At 41.1% G+C, this 17354-nt stretch overlaps 1 protein-coding gene across 1 annotated transcript in view; it reads right to left on the bottom strand.

Annotated features, from left to right (window-relative positions):
• LOC104408796 (cytosolic phospholipase A2 epsilon-like) overlaps positions 1–8749 on the bottom strand; it is a 21074-nt gene extending 12325 nt beyond the window's left edge. The window contains 5 exon segments of the mRNA XM_010018511.1: positions 2465–2596; positions 3826–3962; positions 4752–4824; positions 8501–8539; positions 8744–8749. Coding sequence (XP_010016813.1) covers positions 2465–2596; positions 3826–3962; positions 4752–4824; positions 8501–8539; positions 8744–8749 — 387 coding nt within the window.
• Between the last annotated feature and the right edge of the window lie 8605 nt (positions 8750–17354).

Here is a 17354-nt window from a genome sequence, read left to right as displayed (position 1 = left end):
GGGAGTATCATGGAATGAGGGGTGAAGGTCCCATTATTCATTTATTAGTAGGATGAGATATGGTCAATCAGTACTGAGGAAGGGAAGTATAACAGCTGAATGATGTAAGAGAACATACATGAGAATAAATGGACATATGTGGTGAGTATGTCTGGGTTAAAACAGAGGAATTTGCAGAGTATAGTGACTAAACAAATACAAAAAGGTGGGAGAAGAGACCAACTTGGAAAATTAAAATTTCCAAGGTGGAAGGGAAGAACAGAGAAGAGGGAAGACTGAAGCTGTGAAGGGGAATGAGGAAAAGAGCTCATAAGGGCCAAATCAAAATGAAAAGGGGGAAGTGTAATAGCAGGGAACAGCAACTGAAAAGAGTAACACATCAACAATGGAAGAGCAACTGAGTAACTGCATTATTTTACTGCAGACATTTGAGGATCAGCCTATATGGGGGACAGCCAGTCCAGGACATACCACACAAACATACATCAGAGGTCTTCTTTATCACCGACAGGGAGGAAAACACTAACCAGTGGAAGACATAAATCTCTTTCTGGCAAGTGATGGTAAAAGTTTTCTTTCATATTCATATGAACTAACTTTCACTGCCAAATATCCCCTCTGTCTGGCTGCACAGACTACTTCAACTTTGTGAAGAGACTGTGAAAGTCTCTTCACAATAAATGCCAAGTCTGGTAACGTAGCTGCCAAGGTAAAATCGTCGCTACAGTAAAGGTGAAAAGTGGGTGTATTTAGTAGTTCCCTTCAGTAAATGGGACATCCCAGGTGGCTTCTCTGAGAGCTGGATCTCTGGCATGTAACCCAGCAGCAGGTGGTTCCATTTGCTTATTTCTCCCGAAGTCTGCATTTCATGAGAATTAGGGTGGTTGCAACAATTTGTAACAGAAGGATAAGAGATGGATTTTAGAAAGCAGTCACCTTACAGAGGTGCAAGACAAACTTTATCAAGCACCAGCCTGTGACCAGCCTGTATTACCCAAACTCACTGGCAGTCTATTCCACCTTTGTCCAAAGAACAGCATAAACAATGTTCAGGAGATCCTGGCTCCTAACATCTAATTGTGCCTCCATTGTGTTCCCATCCTTCTTATGCTGTTGTACACACTCACACACAAGTTATATTAAGTCCCCTTCATATTTTTGTGGGTGAAAAACCCGGAGCATAGCAATAGAAAGACTTGTTGGATGGCACAAGAGGCACAGCAGGAGGCAACCCTGATGTTCTGACATTACCCATCCAGCCTCCTCAGCCCTCCTTTTGAGATACCTTGGCAGAATGAAGAAGTCACTCGGGCAGAGGTAGCAACTACAATTACATCAATTATTAAGGTTGCCCAGCATGGTCCATTACTAAGTCACTAAAAAAAAAAAAAAAAAAACAAAAAAAACCCAAAAAAAGGCAAGCCTAAATGTTCTAAAAAATCCATGTACAAACCACAATATGTGATGCCTCATGGGCCTGAACAGGAGTTGCGATCTGAGTAAGGACAGCTTGACCAAGACATTCCTGAGATACAGCTCACCTTGTCTTATCTCCGCAACTTCCACCTTGCCATACCAATGGGTTAAGCCAACTCTGCACATGCCCCAGAGCAAACTCACAGCTTGAATCACACCTCAAATGATCTCAATGATCTCACATGAGCCTTTCTCTAAGGAAGGCCATGGCCAGCTGGGGCAGGTATATTGCAATCCTTAGGAAAGATAGGCTTTCTGGAAGAGTAGTTAATAAACTCTCTCCAAAGCAACTGTAATAAAAAAGACAAGCAAGAGTGTTTCCTTGACAGCCTGTCTGACACGGTGGTTTAGAAATGAACAGAGCACACACAGTTCCTGAGAACCATAAATTCAAGCCCTTGCCAGAAGCATGAAGAAGCTCTAGTCTTGTTACTACACAGCCTCCAAGCAGAGAAGGTGTTGTTTATTGGAAGGAGGAAAATGATATGGGAGACTTTCATGAAAATACATAATCATTTACCAAGCGTATTGTCTGAAAGCACAGGACAAAACCCCTGGTGAAGCTGAGAGGAGATACCCCTAGGCAGCTACTGGCCAAAGGATCAGGGCAGTGGCCCAGAAACTGGGCCAGGTTTGCTCCCATCCCGGCTCTGTCAGTGTCCTACAACAGCACTGAGATATCTGACCATCAGCTGCTTCACTTTTGGATCTTGATCTCTCTGGTTTTATCAAAAGACATTCTTGAAATCTCAAAAAAAAAAAAAAAAAAATTCAAATCATTTTGCACCTAATTGCAGTAACAACAGAGGAGTGACTGTTTCTGACCCCTCCAAAAGCCTGAGCATTTAACTTTGTGTTTTAATAACATCCTTTTAACAAAGCCTTTGTGTGTGAGAACAATTCTAATGTGGTAGTAACTTGGGACAAATTCCTATCGAGAGTATTATTTTATCTATCCACTTAATTTCACTGATCTTTTTATTCTCACCTCTGGATCCAACTTAAAATTCAGGTGGACTTTTTCTCCAGGTTGGACTTTAGCTACATCGAAGCTAACAGTCAAGAGCTGGTCATCAGGTGTAAAAGCATCCTCATCACAGACTGACAGCTCCAGGATGTTCTGAGGAGAGAGGCAGAAGAGGATGTGAATGCCGCACTCTGGGCCTACTGAGTCTAAAAGGAAGGTCTAGCAAGAGTCAGCACGCAGCCCTTGCGTTGCTCAATGCAGACAGGCTCCTGTGGCAGCATGGAGTTCACAGCCCCATCGCTCAGACTGCCAAATCTGATGATTTACCTCTTCTAGGATTAGTCCATGACCTGGCAATGAACAAGAACTCAAAAGAAAGGGCAGCATAAACTACATTCATGATGGTAATATGCACTGGACAGAGTAGAGATTACACAAGCTGTTCATCGTACCCTTTGTCAATTCATAATTAGTATTTCGAGAATGAAACAATAATAGAGGGGAAACTGTTTGCCCTTTAAAATGAAAGGTGAAGCACATTAGCAAACTCTTAATAAGATTTAAATTGTAGTGACTCCCCTTGCAATTTCTCAGGGCTCACATTACCCCTAGCTGCATGAGAGGATACGGCACTATTAAGCCACAGGAAGCTGACCCCATATCTAGACCTTGTTTCAATCTCACTCTGAGTGCCAATCTATTTCTGCTAACTCTACAAACATTTTAACAGGTTTTTTACAGCTATTCTGTGAAGAAAGAAGCATTCAACCTTTTTCCAAAAGATCTATAACCTCTGAGCTTACATTCAACGCATGGGATAGGTATGGTTCTCTTCTAAGTTTGTAAATCAGACTTACAGTTTGCTTTCTTATATCCTAATAGGCTTTTGAAAATATGCCTGTTTAATGCTGGAATGGTTAGTATTTAAAGATATTTTTAATTTTGAAAAAATACAGCATCAGGTTGTGGCACCTCTTACAATTCACAAAAGCACCACTGTTACTGTATAAAGCAAGTAACTCCACACCAACGGCAAAGCACAGCAAAAATGCCTTCACAGTGCATACAAGAAAATATAACTAATCCTCTAAAGAGTTTATAAAAACTCCCATCCAATTCATGGGGTTCTATGCTTAGAAGATAACAGAGACCAGACAGGGCCCTCCAGAATCCATACCAAGGCTTGCATATTTATTTGCTGATGCGAAACAGCATCTCATGCTGTCTTAGACGCTTTCTGTATCTTTCTGTTACCATACCTCAGCATAATTGAGTTCAAGCCTCTGTGTGAGCCTCAAGGCTCTCAGAAAGACTCTGCACACAGCAGATGAAGATGTGCCCTTTAGGAAGTGTCTGCTCACTATCACAAGTGCAGGTCCTACCTTTACTTCTCTCTGTATCATGAAGAAGAAAGTTTCATTCCAGATAGGGTTTCTGCTGTTGCACACAGTTCTTGTTCGGGCTTCTTGGCATGAAGCTGTTGGCAGCCACAGCTTGACATAGCAATCTGTCTGGCTCACTGTGTTAACAAAAAGATGCACAATTAGTACAGCAGTACTTACTGTTTCTTTTGCCCAATCAGAGGAAGAAAGATTAACCTCTGAGTCGTCCTGAATATTTCATTAGACCCATAGGAAAACATTCTGTGTTTAGAGTTATTTAACTTTTATATCTAAATTTATATCCATTCCAAACAAAAGCCAATTTTAAACCACTAATTCTATTTGATAACAAATGCCAAAATATTCCATTTCAACCGCACCAATATGAAACATTCCAGATTTTTTACTTCTTTTTTCATATATTTGCCAGGCTCCAAGAAAATTCCCATACAACTTCACTTCCTGTGGCTTCACTTTTTGAAGCACAGAAGAATTTAGTTTTGAGGATTTTGTGACCTGGTTTTAGTTGTAGTGCACATCACAGTGATATAACAATGAAAAGACAAACACAGCAGCACTCAACACCGCTACTGATTTCTCCTAAGGTGCACCTTTCAGAAGGCAAATGGGCAGCCTGTGAATAAAGAGGGACTGCAGAGTTAAGGGAAATGGAAATATCATGGAGCAGCCTGTGAAGGAAGGATTGCTTCCTTTCTGACATAGTTTCTATACTATTTCATTTCTATTGTTAACTGTTTTCTCAATTATTTTAATCAAGACTAAATGATAATGAAAACAGATACAACTTCTTCAGCCGAAAAACCTGAGATATTACTATCATCCAAGCAACAGGTGTACAAGAGCATTAAATTAAGGTCACAGTGATTTTCTTGTTAACCTTAAAACATGCCATGAGTGATACTTACACACATCTGCTTTGCGGAGGTTTCTCACGCCTATAATTTTTACAGTAAGCCAGCACATCTGAGGCACTTCTGGCTGCAGAACAGTGAGAAAAATACCTTCATTATTAGCAAATAACTCCTACAACTAACACAGCCTATTCTGTAGCATAACAAAGGCCATTCTCTCATTAATGTAGTGAATATGTTCTCATTTTAATTATTTGAGACAATTTCTGAGAAGAAATTCTTTCTTGTAATTTGACACAAGATGCTTCTGGACAAACTCAAACACGAAAAGGAACCCTACAGAGGGTGGAAGCAAGGACAGGCGGCTTGAGAGGAATACAGAGAGATTGTCCAAGCAGCCAGGGGTCAGGTTAGGAAAGCTAAAGCTCTAATAGAATCTGGCCGGGGATGCCAGGAGCAACAAGAAAAGCTTCTTTAGGTACATTGGTGTATCTGCAGGTGCACAAGTCCATAAGACCTGATGAGATGCATCTGCAGTTCCTGAGGGAACCAGGGGATGAAGTTGCTAAGCCACTGTCCATCATACTTGAGAAGCTGTGGCAACCTGGTGAAGTTCCTGCTGACTGGAAAAGGGAAAAACCTAACTGCAAAAGTGTTTGACACTGTGCCGCATGACATCCTTGTCTCTAAACTGGAGAGGTGTGGATGCGATGGCTGGACCACTGGGTGGATAGGGAAATGGCTAGGTGGTTGCAATCAACGGCTCAATGCCCAAATGGAGACCAGTGACAAGTGGTGTTTCATCAGGGGTTGGCACTGGGACCAGTGCTGTTTAACATGTGTCAGTGACACGGACAGTGGGATCGAGTGCACTTTCAACAAGTTTGCCAATGACACCAAAGTGTGTGGTGCAGTTGACACACTGGAAGGAAGGGGTGCAATCCAGAGAGACCTGGACAGGCTGGAGAGGTGGGCCCATGCAAACCTCATGAAGTTCAACAAGGGCAAGGACAAGATCCTTCATCGGGATCGGAGCAATGCCAAGCACAACTACAAGCTGGACAGAAACTGGATTGACAGCAGCCCTGAGGAAAAGGATTTGGGGGTATTGGTTGATGAGAAGCTCAACATGAGCCGGCAGCATGCACTCACAGCCCAGAAAGCCAACTGTATCCTGGGCTGCATCACAAGAAACATGAACAGCAGGTTGAAGGAGGTGGTTACTGCAAAACAGGGCAGATACCCTGCATTTTATAATGCCCCTATCAAGATGCCACTGCTACTGGCCAGTCTGGCTGTGGGATATGTAATGCTGTAACATCCTTCACCGTACCAAAACACCCGACTCTTAAAAAGAAATAAATAACTAAGAGAGGGAGAGAATGGTTCATGAAGCAAGCATCCCAATACGGGACTCCAGAGCTTTTTAGTTACACCAGCAGGAGGAAGGCTGAAGTCAGAAAATCAGAGACTTAGGATAAGCATTCTTCCATTTCACATGTAGGTCTCGCTCCCTGTAATGCAGCTCTAGCATTTCATTGCAAATTTGACATGACATAGGCAGAAGAAGCTGGGTTTGCTTTTTGGTTTTTTATGTTGAGTGGGGTTTTTTTGTTTGTTTGTTGGGGGGTTGGGGTGGGGGGTGGCAGGGAAGAGAGAGCTCTCTGTCATACTGAGTACAGATAACATGACATCCATAGACAGGGTCTACATTAATCACAAGGCAACCATATTACCACAACATACAGAACTGATAGATGTACCTAAAGCAAAGGCTGGAGAAAAACCAGAATTGAAGAAAGCATAAATCACAAAATCTCAAAAAACTGTAGTAAGACGGAAACTTGCAAACACAAACCAAATTACACATCTGGTAGGATGAGAGTGAAATTGCCAGTGTTAGATTATGCAACACAAAAGAGCAATAATGAAAGTTATAATTGTATATGAATGCACATATGTGAAATTAGATCCAGAACGCCATGGCTTATGCAGGACTTTTGCATAATAAATTACAATATGTTCACATGGAAAAACCTGACCTGATTGATTTACCAAGGAGAAGCACTGAACTATAGCCATAAACTGACATCCCATCGTGTGGGGCTTGACACCCCAGCGTGTAGGGCTCTGTAAGGGAATAGCTTGAAGGATCCACAACCCTCTCCATTTTTTGTTTTCTCCTTCCACTCCCCATCACACCTACACACAACCCTATACTTGGTTACAAGAAAAACAAGACAACCTTGATGAACATCAGCAGTAAAATGCTACATGCTACATGCAGTAGTTCCATTAATTAAAATGAAAGGAGCAATTAATCTTCAAAGCATCATGATTTCTGAAAAACTTTCTCCTTAGGACCTCCCTGTGTACCTCTTGTTTTGATACACCAGTGTCCTGACAGGAGCAGATTAATTGTCTGAAAAGCAGTACATCACCAGGCTAGATGCTACTTACAGCTCACTGGAAAAATTCTCAACCCTAGTTTTCTCCTAGAAAGTGTCATTTGACCAAAACCAATATGTTTGGAAGAAACCCATCAACCTCAGCAGAATTTTTGGCAGCAATATTTATGGTGATAGAGAGAATGATAGGAGCAGATGATCTAAATTGCTGAAAGCTCAACTTTTTATCCCAAAAACAGAGGGTTAATTTTTCATCCTCAGCTTTAGTACCATACGCATCCAGGATTTTAGAGAAAACTTACTCATGAGATGACTGAAGTACTAAGAAAATATGCAGACACAAACCCAATTATTCTTTCTTCCAACACCTTTTATCAGTTCAGTTTCATAAAAATTAGTGTTTGGAATTCTTTTAAGTGGCAGAAACTGAAAAATCCAAAAGGCAAAGGGAAAAATTTGAGAACTGAGCCTTGGGTGTTATGAGGTACAACTACCATCACATAGTGATGTCACAGTAAAATCAAGATTAAAATCCAACTCTCCCAGTTCCTTGCCCAGCATCTAACCACAATTTCATCACCTTCCTCACCTTCCAAACCCCTAAGTCATAGTGAACGTTTTCCGTTCTGGAATGCACACTCGCAGAAGAAACAAATGTTCCCTTTACTAACTGTTAAAACCTATCACCTCTCATAATAACGGTTAAACTTAGGGAGAGATGGGAAAGGTTGGAGGAAGACTGCAGGTAGCACAGTCATTGTTCATATCCCATAGCCCTCTCCCTGCAACCCAGAAGGTGCTCTCTATACAGTACCTCATCTTCAGTGCTATGCAGTCTTTTATGATTCCTCCCCTTGATTTCAATCTTCCTGTGTGGGTTTCCTTGGATGAACCAGTCCTGGGGACAAGAAGCCAAGAGAGGGACCAGTGATGAAAACCAGCAGTCAACAGTTCCCAGTTTTCAGTTTCTGCTCAGATTTGCTATGGCAATAACAAAAGTCCCTACCATTTTTCCTCCTCATAATGGAACAAATGTCCATCTTACCAAGAGCATCTATCATCAGCTGCTCTTACTAATAATCTGTACACGGCAGACCCATTTGACATTTAAGGATCAAAATTACCCAAGCATTTGCTTTTTGATGAATCTCAACCAAGATCCTCCCGCCCCACCACTGATTTTCTCTTACCAAAGGTGAATAGGCTGATGATCCCATTAGTATCTCTGTTTCATAAAAGGCAACACTATACTGGTCCAGTCTGTATGTCCTACAGCTGGCAGCTGGTCCTGGTCTACACTATCTTTCAACCAACTGAGGCAGGGAAGAAGAGTTGTATAGTTTGACTCATAGCTCCACCTCCCGCTGATGTCAAAAGTACAAATTATGTACTTACCCTGTACCACAAAGGTGGTTTTTTGAACACCGTAGTGATCTAGGCAAAAGGAAGAGATGGGTCAAACATTTTGTCGTAAGTTATTCCCAAAGTAAAATAGTTATCCACTACAATAAGGTTTGAATAACCGCATGCAGAGGGATATCCTGGGACAGGTGCATCCCTCACAAACTACAGAAGACCTAACAAAACGTTGCAACTACAGATATCTACTATTACTTTCTCTATTCCTAAAATCCATACCTGCATTTTGCCAGGATCAGGTGGAGTGATCTGAACATCCAAACAGCAGCCTTCCAGCTCCCACTAACTCCTCCAGCCACATGCACAGCAGCGAGGGGTTTTGCCAAGTTCACTACAGATTACAGCTGCAGTGTGGAGGCTGGCTCCTATGGGCAGTGGCAAATAGTTAAAGAAAACAGTTTGTAGCTTTTTCTTCTTTCTTCTTTCTGTTACACAGGGATGTTAAGGGGTAAGCGGAGCTGACAGGAGCTTCTGTTACTGAAATGCTTTTTAGTGAAAGTGCTGGTTTCAGTTATGTTAGAAACCCATATAAGATTTAAAACAAGTAACTACATATGATTTCTTTTTCCAAAATATTTTAACACATTCATGTTAAAATTATCAAGTCCAATTTCTTTTTCATTTTAGAATCATTTCACATTATTTTTCTGAAATAGCACTCCACACATAAAAACAAAGGAACCTAGTACCATTAAAACTACCAAAACACAACGGAGGCCAGCTATGGCATTAAACATTTTTAAGATCACTAAAACCAGCTGTTATTCAGTAGTGAGAAATTTAAGTTGAAGTAAGTTCTTTTAAAACTGTTTTTAAGTTTTTAGGATCCCCAAGTTTCTAAGTCAGACAGAAAACCCCTTTTTGAAGCAACGGGACTTCTTCTGGGGAAAATAAATAAATAAATAAATCAGTCAATCTGGTGTTCAACCATTTCTAATGAAAGTATTGACTATTCAAACTGTCCTGTAGAGGAAAACTGCCTTAAAGTTTCAAATTATCATCATACTTAGTCTGGTCTTCCATAAACCCAGGCGTTGGGTTTATGGAATAAACCCAATGGAATATGGAATACATAGAAGTTCTTGCTGTAGGTTGTACTACCCTTTATGCAGAAAAGTGGGATGAGTTCCCAGGTATGAGAGTTTTGTTGGGTAGGTTTTCTTACTTTGTGGAGCAGTCTTTTTACAATAGAGATCTATTTCAGGTTGGTTATATGATAATGCTTTTGAAGAAACACTCCCTGATTTGAAAGAAGAGGTTCAGCTCATGTGGTTACAAGAAGCTGAACACAACAGCCATTGCATCACTTAGCTCAGGTCCTGAAGTCATTTTACAGCTTGGTTTGATGATAGTGGATTCTCTCCAGCTCTTCAAAAACAGAAGTTACCCATCCAGTTAGACAATACGCCATGCTTTTCCATGATGTCCACATTTGAGGCTTTTGTGGATTTCATAATTTGAATTAAGCAATATTAACTGCTCAGGCAGCTATGTTGCTATACTGTGTATGCTTGATCTGCACATTGTAAGACAGAAGAAATCCAGCTAAACAGCTCTTGCATGCAAAAGCAGACATAGCCCAGCAATGGTAGGAAGTTACTTGATAGTGTGATATTGTGCATCATGAACAGTGAGTCAGAAGTCAGGAAGCCACAGACCAGAAGCCAATTTCGCCAATACCCTTATAACAACAGAAGCCTTTGGCAGTACTGGTTACACGGCAGTGTGAGGTCTAGAGTCACACAGACACTTAAACTGGGCCACATAACTTGGAACACAGGTTCCTGGGGTGGCAGAGGAGCAGACTACTTGCCGCAGCACCAGCGGAGGCTCTGCAGCCCCTTGGAAAGGTGAATTCTTCTTTGAGAGCAGGAGAATTCCACTTGCCACCAAAATTCCAGATCAATTTTGAAAGAGACTCAGAGTCACATTCCTCATACAGAAAACTGAGATTGATAATCAGTGATATCTCCAGATTCTCACAGGGTTTCTACAGTTATTGAATACGAGGCAAAGGGGGGAAGGCCCTCAGAGTCTGGTTGAAAAGCATTGCAGGACTGCCATCTTCTGATAGACATGTGCTGTGCTAAACAACCAAAGCCAACTCTTGATCTGAGCCCTGATGCAGTAGCCCAGCCACAGGGTCCAACTTTATTTCTAAAATTACTAGTGATTTTGTTCTTCATAACCCCCTAAACATAAGCTTCTGATATCACTTTTAAATATCAGACTTCATTTACATGACCCAGATAAAACATCCCAAAACTGAATCACTCATAATCCCTTTTTGACCTACATTTTGTCAAAATCTGAAGTGATTGTGAAATCCGTAAGAAATTAAAAGTCTTCATGCAAGTTTCAGAGCATCTTTTTAAAACATTTGAGTGAGATGAAGAACAAGACATTATGCTGCACTTCATGCTTTGACAATATACAGAACACCACAGCAAACATGTTGCTTATGGGACAGGAACAAATAACCTGTTTGACTTAATATTGTCTGTTGCACATAAGTTGCACAATTGTGTTCATATCCTGCTAGAATGAAAGTTTTGTTCCAATATATGATTCAGTAAGGCCAGAAAAAAAAATACTCACACTCACATTGCCAATCTGGGCCTTATTTACAAATTAGTTGTGTGAATTTTCTCAGGTTATTTCATAACTACTTCAACACAGTCTGAGGTTAGTTGGCACAAGTGACAATGACAACCAATGCACAAGCTGCTTTGTGTTATTGCTGAGCAGATAGGTCCCAAGGGCTGAATTACTCAAGAGCATCTTCCTCTCAAACAGCACTCCTGGAGTCAGCCCGTTCAGTGCTGAGGGAGGGATAAGCCACAGCAGCCAGGATCCACCTGTATCTTCAGCTCAGACCAGAAGATATCATCTATTTGTCACTAAGTTATAGGAGACAAGGTGGTCCCATACTAGATGCTCTAAAGTGGGATCTACACGACCAGTCAGGCATGCAATCGTGCATGTGGGTTAACAGCCTCCAGGCAATGGAGTTTATCCTGCTCCTAAACAAAAGCAAAGACCTCAAAACATAAATGAAGTACATAACATACATACATAACTGCAATAAAATGTGGTAGGTTGACTGCAGATAGCAGCTAAACTGAGGTATACAAGAGATAACAACATTATGCCTTTTCTATGTAATTTAGAGTAGTACATTAGACTAAAAAACTCACCCAATTTCAAGAGCACTTGTTTTCTTCATTTGTTAAAGGATTATCACACTTCAGTCCCAGCTCTACCAGAATTTACTTAATAAAGTCACAGTGTGATATCTCACCAATTTTTTTATTTTCTTCTAGAGAATTCTTGGGAGATGTAAGTCTCTGCTCTTCGATCCCCAAATACTTCAGCTTTAGAGAACTGAAGGAGAATAAGCATTTGTCACAGGAAGAGCATCTGAATTAGATGCTCTGGACAAGCAGAAATGTCAGACCTCTGAACAGACAGCAGAATCTCTGGGATGGTGTTGAGAGTGAAGCTCGGGTGTAGACACAGATGCTGTAACCTCCTCTGACATAGTGCCACCTAAGGGCTGACTGTAGGAAAAGAAAGAGCACAGAAACAAGCATTTGTTCGGCCTTAGAATTACTTATATCATGAAGTGATTGCATGAACATTGGACTGAAAAAAAATAAAACTCAGTGGATTCACCAGTATTTCAGAACACTGCGAAGATACACTAGCCAGCTATCTATTTCCGTAGACTTTAAAGGGTTTTTCTTGGATAATAAGAGTCAAATTCAGTTAGGATCACAGGTTTGCCCTTGTAAAAAGTCCCACTCCAGATTGCTTGTAAACCCCCTTAGGGCACTGGAGCTGCTCTAAGGTCTCCCCTGAGTCTTCTCCAGGCTGACCCAGCCCAGCTCTCTCAGCCTGTCTCCATAGCAGAGGTGCTCCAGCCCTCTGAGCATCTTTGTGGCCTCCTCTGGACTCACTCTGACAGCTCCACGTCCCTCTTGTGCTGGGGACCCAGAGCTGAATGCAGGACTGCGGGGGGGGGTTCACAAGAGCAGAGGTAGAGGGGGAGAATCATCTCCTTCTACCTGCTGGTCATGCTGCTTCTGATGCAGCCCAGGATACAGCTGGTTTCTGGGCTGGGAGCACACACTGCCAGGTCATGATCAATTTCTTATGGGCCAAAACCCCCAAGTCCTTCTCTTCAGGGCTCTTCTCAATCCATTCTCTGCCCAGCCTGTAAAGCAAGGGGCAAAAAAAAAGTAGATATTAAGGTTAAAGGCAGAGGGTAAGTGTACAACTGACTGATAGATGCGTTGAACAGATGTATTTTTGTGCCACTTGGAAAAGATCAGGATCCATAAATACTTGTGACTTCTTACTCTGCTTGTGCATATTTCCAGTAACACAGTAATGTAGGAAAAGAAAAAAGTAGATGTTACTGCTATTTCTATAGTCATTGCCCTCGCATTCCATGTCTCTCCAGCATCATGAGAAACATCTTTAGAATTGCACAGTTTCCTAAAGAACCTAAAGAATGCATTTCTTAAAGGATACTTGAACTTCCCACTGCTTCTGCTAAATGAGCACTGATTCAAGCGGATACAAAAATCAAAACACCAAGGCAGTCCTCATTAAAAACACACACCCCTTGAAGTCAATACATCTATGAAAGCCTCCAGAATAATTACGTTTCAATCATCCACAGATAGTTGGTTCTCTGATAGTTAAGAATACAGATAGGGGATTTTGCCCCAAACACCTGGCCAAAGAATACATAGTCAACGACAGTCAGATAGAAAATGGACAGCAAACGGTGAGAGAAAACCAGAATTAGCTGCTAACTGAATGAAGCTGACTTCTATTTCCTGGTGTATACTATGAACTCTACAGGACAGAGACCTTTGTATGAACCCCCAGGTATGTGCTATCTGGCATCAGTTCAAACAGAATACATTTTCGTTTACTTTTGCCCCCCCTCATTTCTTCCCAACACGCTGCTTTAATGCTGTTGACAAAATTAAAAGAAGAAACCTATGGTGTAATATTTTCCTTAAAGCCTCATATACATCATTATGCAGATTCCAGTAATGGATCCACAGTAAAAGCCAAGGTGAAATTCACAGATAAAACATGCTTAAACTTGCCGCATTTCACAATGGAGTAATGTCCAGATGTCATTTTCTAGAACACCTCATTACAAAACACAGACTAACTTCTGCAGACAAAGCATTTTAAAGTACAGTCCCATCCGCTCTGAAGCTACACCCCTGCCAAGCTTCTCATTTCAGCTCTGCTTTTCAACTGCCCTGATTTGCCAGCAGCAAAAGAATTAATAATAAGTAAATCCCTGGTGAGCTGGAAGATAAGAGCAGGGGAGCTCTATTGCTCTGCAGTGTTAGTGACTGGCTGGATGGTGGAGTGGTAAAGCAAAAATATCCACACACCCTACATTTAAATCATAGATATGCCTGCAGCAAGACTACTAACTCTGATGAGGGCACAACAATGCTATAGTTGTACAAAGGATGGATTGTAATTTAGGTTTAGATGCATACAGCCACTTTGCAAAAGGAACACTTAGCACTGAAGATGGAAAAGAATGTATTACAAAGGTAGAGAGACTGGTTAAGCTCACAGCAATGTTGCAGAAACCTACTTTAATTTCCACTTGTTAGAAAGCAGAAGGAAACATTTGTGGTGCTCAGGTTTGGCAGGGCCAGTAACCATAATTAGCCTTTTATAAAGATAATTTTTCCCCCACCATTTGTGTTATGTAATGATATTTTTTGTTTGTTTTAAAGCTGAAGGTCACATGTAAAATTAAGCTACCTATGGTATTGAAGGACATTTCTCTTAAAGAGAAAAAAAGGATTTGGATTTTCCTCCATGATTTTCTGGGCAGCTTTTATTCTCCTCCAAGCTATCACCCCTAGTTAAATCAAGCTTTGCAGCTCTACGTGTTTACCCTTAAGGTAAACTCAAGCCAGATACTTACATCAACATGGCATGAACCATAGTCTCTGTGGAACTCTCTTCACAGTTTCTGGTTTGTAGGACATTATACAACTGTTAGCAGACCTGAGCTGACTTAACTGTGATGGTCAGCCACCCAAGAACCAGTTCTCACACACATACAAAAAAACCCCAAAACAACCCCCAAAAAAGTGCTACAGCAAATGCTGTACAATCCAGCTTCAGCACAAAGTTTCACTCATCACACAAACACCAGTGGTGCTGTGAAAATGAAGGGTCAATATAAGTGACATTTGATGTCATTGATGTGGTATTTCCCACCCTCCCAGTTTGATACGTGGGAAATCCACAGTCAAAAGTATAGCCTCACAGAGAAAAGAGTTATCAATATTCCTTCATGCAATAGAAGAATGTTTTCATGGCTTAGAGGAGTAATCTCATGCTTTTGTGTAACTTTACTGAGCTCTGCTACTGTTTCACCCAGGAGAACCAGAAGTGGAGGAAGAATTATTAAATATATTCTATATAAATATTGGAGTAGGTAAAGAGATATTTGCAGTGTGCTAACCTGCTCCTTAGACAACAAGAACCAGAATTCTTAATAGCAGCTCTTTAATTATATCTCTAGGCTTAGGAGGGTGCAGCACAGGGATGTGCATGATCACATTCCTTTGGATAGCAAACAAGCTTAGTAGTATCAGCATTAATTGCAAAAATTTAGGTGATAAATAAATCTACAATCAACAGCATTTTGGCACACTCCTCACCTTTCTCCCAAGAAAAAGATCTACATCCAACTTACATTTCTTCTTCCCTTCAGACACATACATGGGTCACCACAACACACAATTCGTAACTGCAGGGACTGACAGTAACTGCTCAAACATGTCTTTATATTGGGTCTGGCCAGCTGTTGGTGAAGCCCCACTTCTGACACAGATGTCATCTGACTTACATCTATGTCTTAGTCCCCACCACATCTCAACCTGTTGCCATCAAGAGTATCTTATCTCCAAAAGAGGGAGTGGGAAGGAAAATGGAACTGCCCTAGAGTATTACTAGGTGAAAAAGTAGTGGTCTGTTTACTTCATTCAGAACATAATGCTTTCACCAAAAAACACACCCAGCCAATCTGTAAAGACAGAACTCCTGAGATTACCCTCATCTAATACTTCACATGCAGCATAGATTCTCTCAGGGCTGTGAGAATTACACACACTCATCCTGTGTAGCAAGATACATATGCACACTAAATAATCATGGCTATGATTCTTAAAGAGGACTAAGCTGGAGGAGACTGGACAGAAAGCAAGTACTGTCCTCAAGATGCCAGACAGCCTGTGGTGTCCTGTTTGCCATGTCAGTGTGCAGCAAAATGAAGCATGAACAACAAGGTTGCTGAACTTCTGTGTTACAGCACAGCTGAAGTAATGAAATAAACACTTACCTGAATTCCTGATCAAGCCTTGCAGTAAGCAGAGACTTGCCCTAAAGTAAAACATCATCATCTCACCCAGTGTAAGGGATTTATGTCTAAAGGCCACTGGTAGTTGCAGATGCCTGAGTCAATGCTCAGGCTTCCATTGATTTCATTTCACATCCCACCTCTCCCAGTAGAAGCCAAAACCCCAAATATATTCAATGCTGAGAGGGAAGTCTACAAAGAAACTGGTGGAGTTAAAACGTCTCATTTACTGATCTGGGTAAAATCTCACCCTCTTAAGATCCTGGACATTTGTAGCCACTAAGCATGGCATTTCATTTCGTTTTTACAGCAGTAGAAGTCTTTCCCTGAAAATTCTTGTTGAGCAATCGTATCTTGCTTCAGCTGCTGTAGTAGTTCTTATTTTAAGCAGAAAACAGGCTCCCTTTTTTTCTAGATAGTCTAGGTAGATAACAGCATTTCTCTTCGCATCAGTTGTGGAGCTCTCATCACAAATACAATGTGCAACAATAGAACACAGCTTAATAACGTTGCCATTCCTTTGTATAAATCTTTTTTTTTCATCATTTCATCAGCTTCTACTTTAGATGTCCACCAGTAAGTCAGCATACCCATTGTCAAGGTTTTCACAGATGCCACAAAACTCTGAAACATTCTTTTCATGTTCAGCCTAAGCTTATTCATTCATATATTTGTTCTCACACCAGCTCTGGCCTTCTAGCTTTACCTCCCTTCTCTAGATTGCTTTCACAAAGAACACAGGTCCATTCTCAATTGTTGATTTGACAAGCAGATTAACCTAGAGCCACCTGGAGTCCTCTCAAATGGCAGGTTTTCCCTCTCCCATACTTCCTCATCCATGCATCTGTTACATGTTGATTTTCCTCAAAATACAGGTGGCCAGTCAGCACATACTGTTCTACAGGAGATTTTACCAGAACTTTGTTAAACATCACTATTACTTCCCTCTTTCCACTGGCAATGTTTCAACCTCCAACGCCTCTGGATCTCATTGCCTTTTTCAAAACCATGTCATAGCAATATCATGTTCTGATTAGACATCGCTTCCTGTATTTGTCTTTGTCCCTTTGGAGATGTTGAGTAAAGTGTCTTACCTGGCAACTGAGCACAAACGAGTGATTAAAAGCCTGGTCTGGTGTAATATTTGCCATGTCAAAAGCAATAGAGATAGCACCACTTCTGCCTCAGATTAAGATTATTGGGTGTGATTCTAGACACATTTTCACCTACTAAAGTTAATAATACTGCAAAGATTGTGCACAGCACTATAAAGAGGTAAAGTTCAACATAAACAACATCATTTAGCTTGTAAATATATTCTCTGAGAAAATGCAAAAACATCTTCAACCATGCTTCAAAACACAGCACCTTTGAGAGAGCGATGCCTTCCCTTCCCTGTTCCAGCATTTT

The sequence above is a fragment of the Nestor notabilis genome, unplaced genomic scaffold (genome assembly GCF_000696875.1).
Source record: "Nestor notabilis isolate BGI_N333 unplaced genomic scaffold, ASM69687v1 scaffold3547, whole genome shotgun sequence".
NCBI lineage: Eukaryota > Metazoa > Chordata > Aves > Psittaciformes > Psittacidae > Nestor > Nestor notabilis.
The sequence above is the reverse complement of the archived record's forward strand: the minus strand, read 5'-3'. Positions and strand labels throughout refer to the sequence as shown.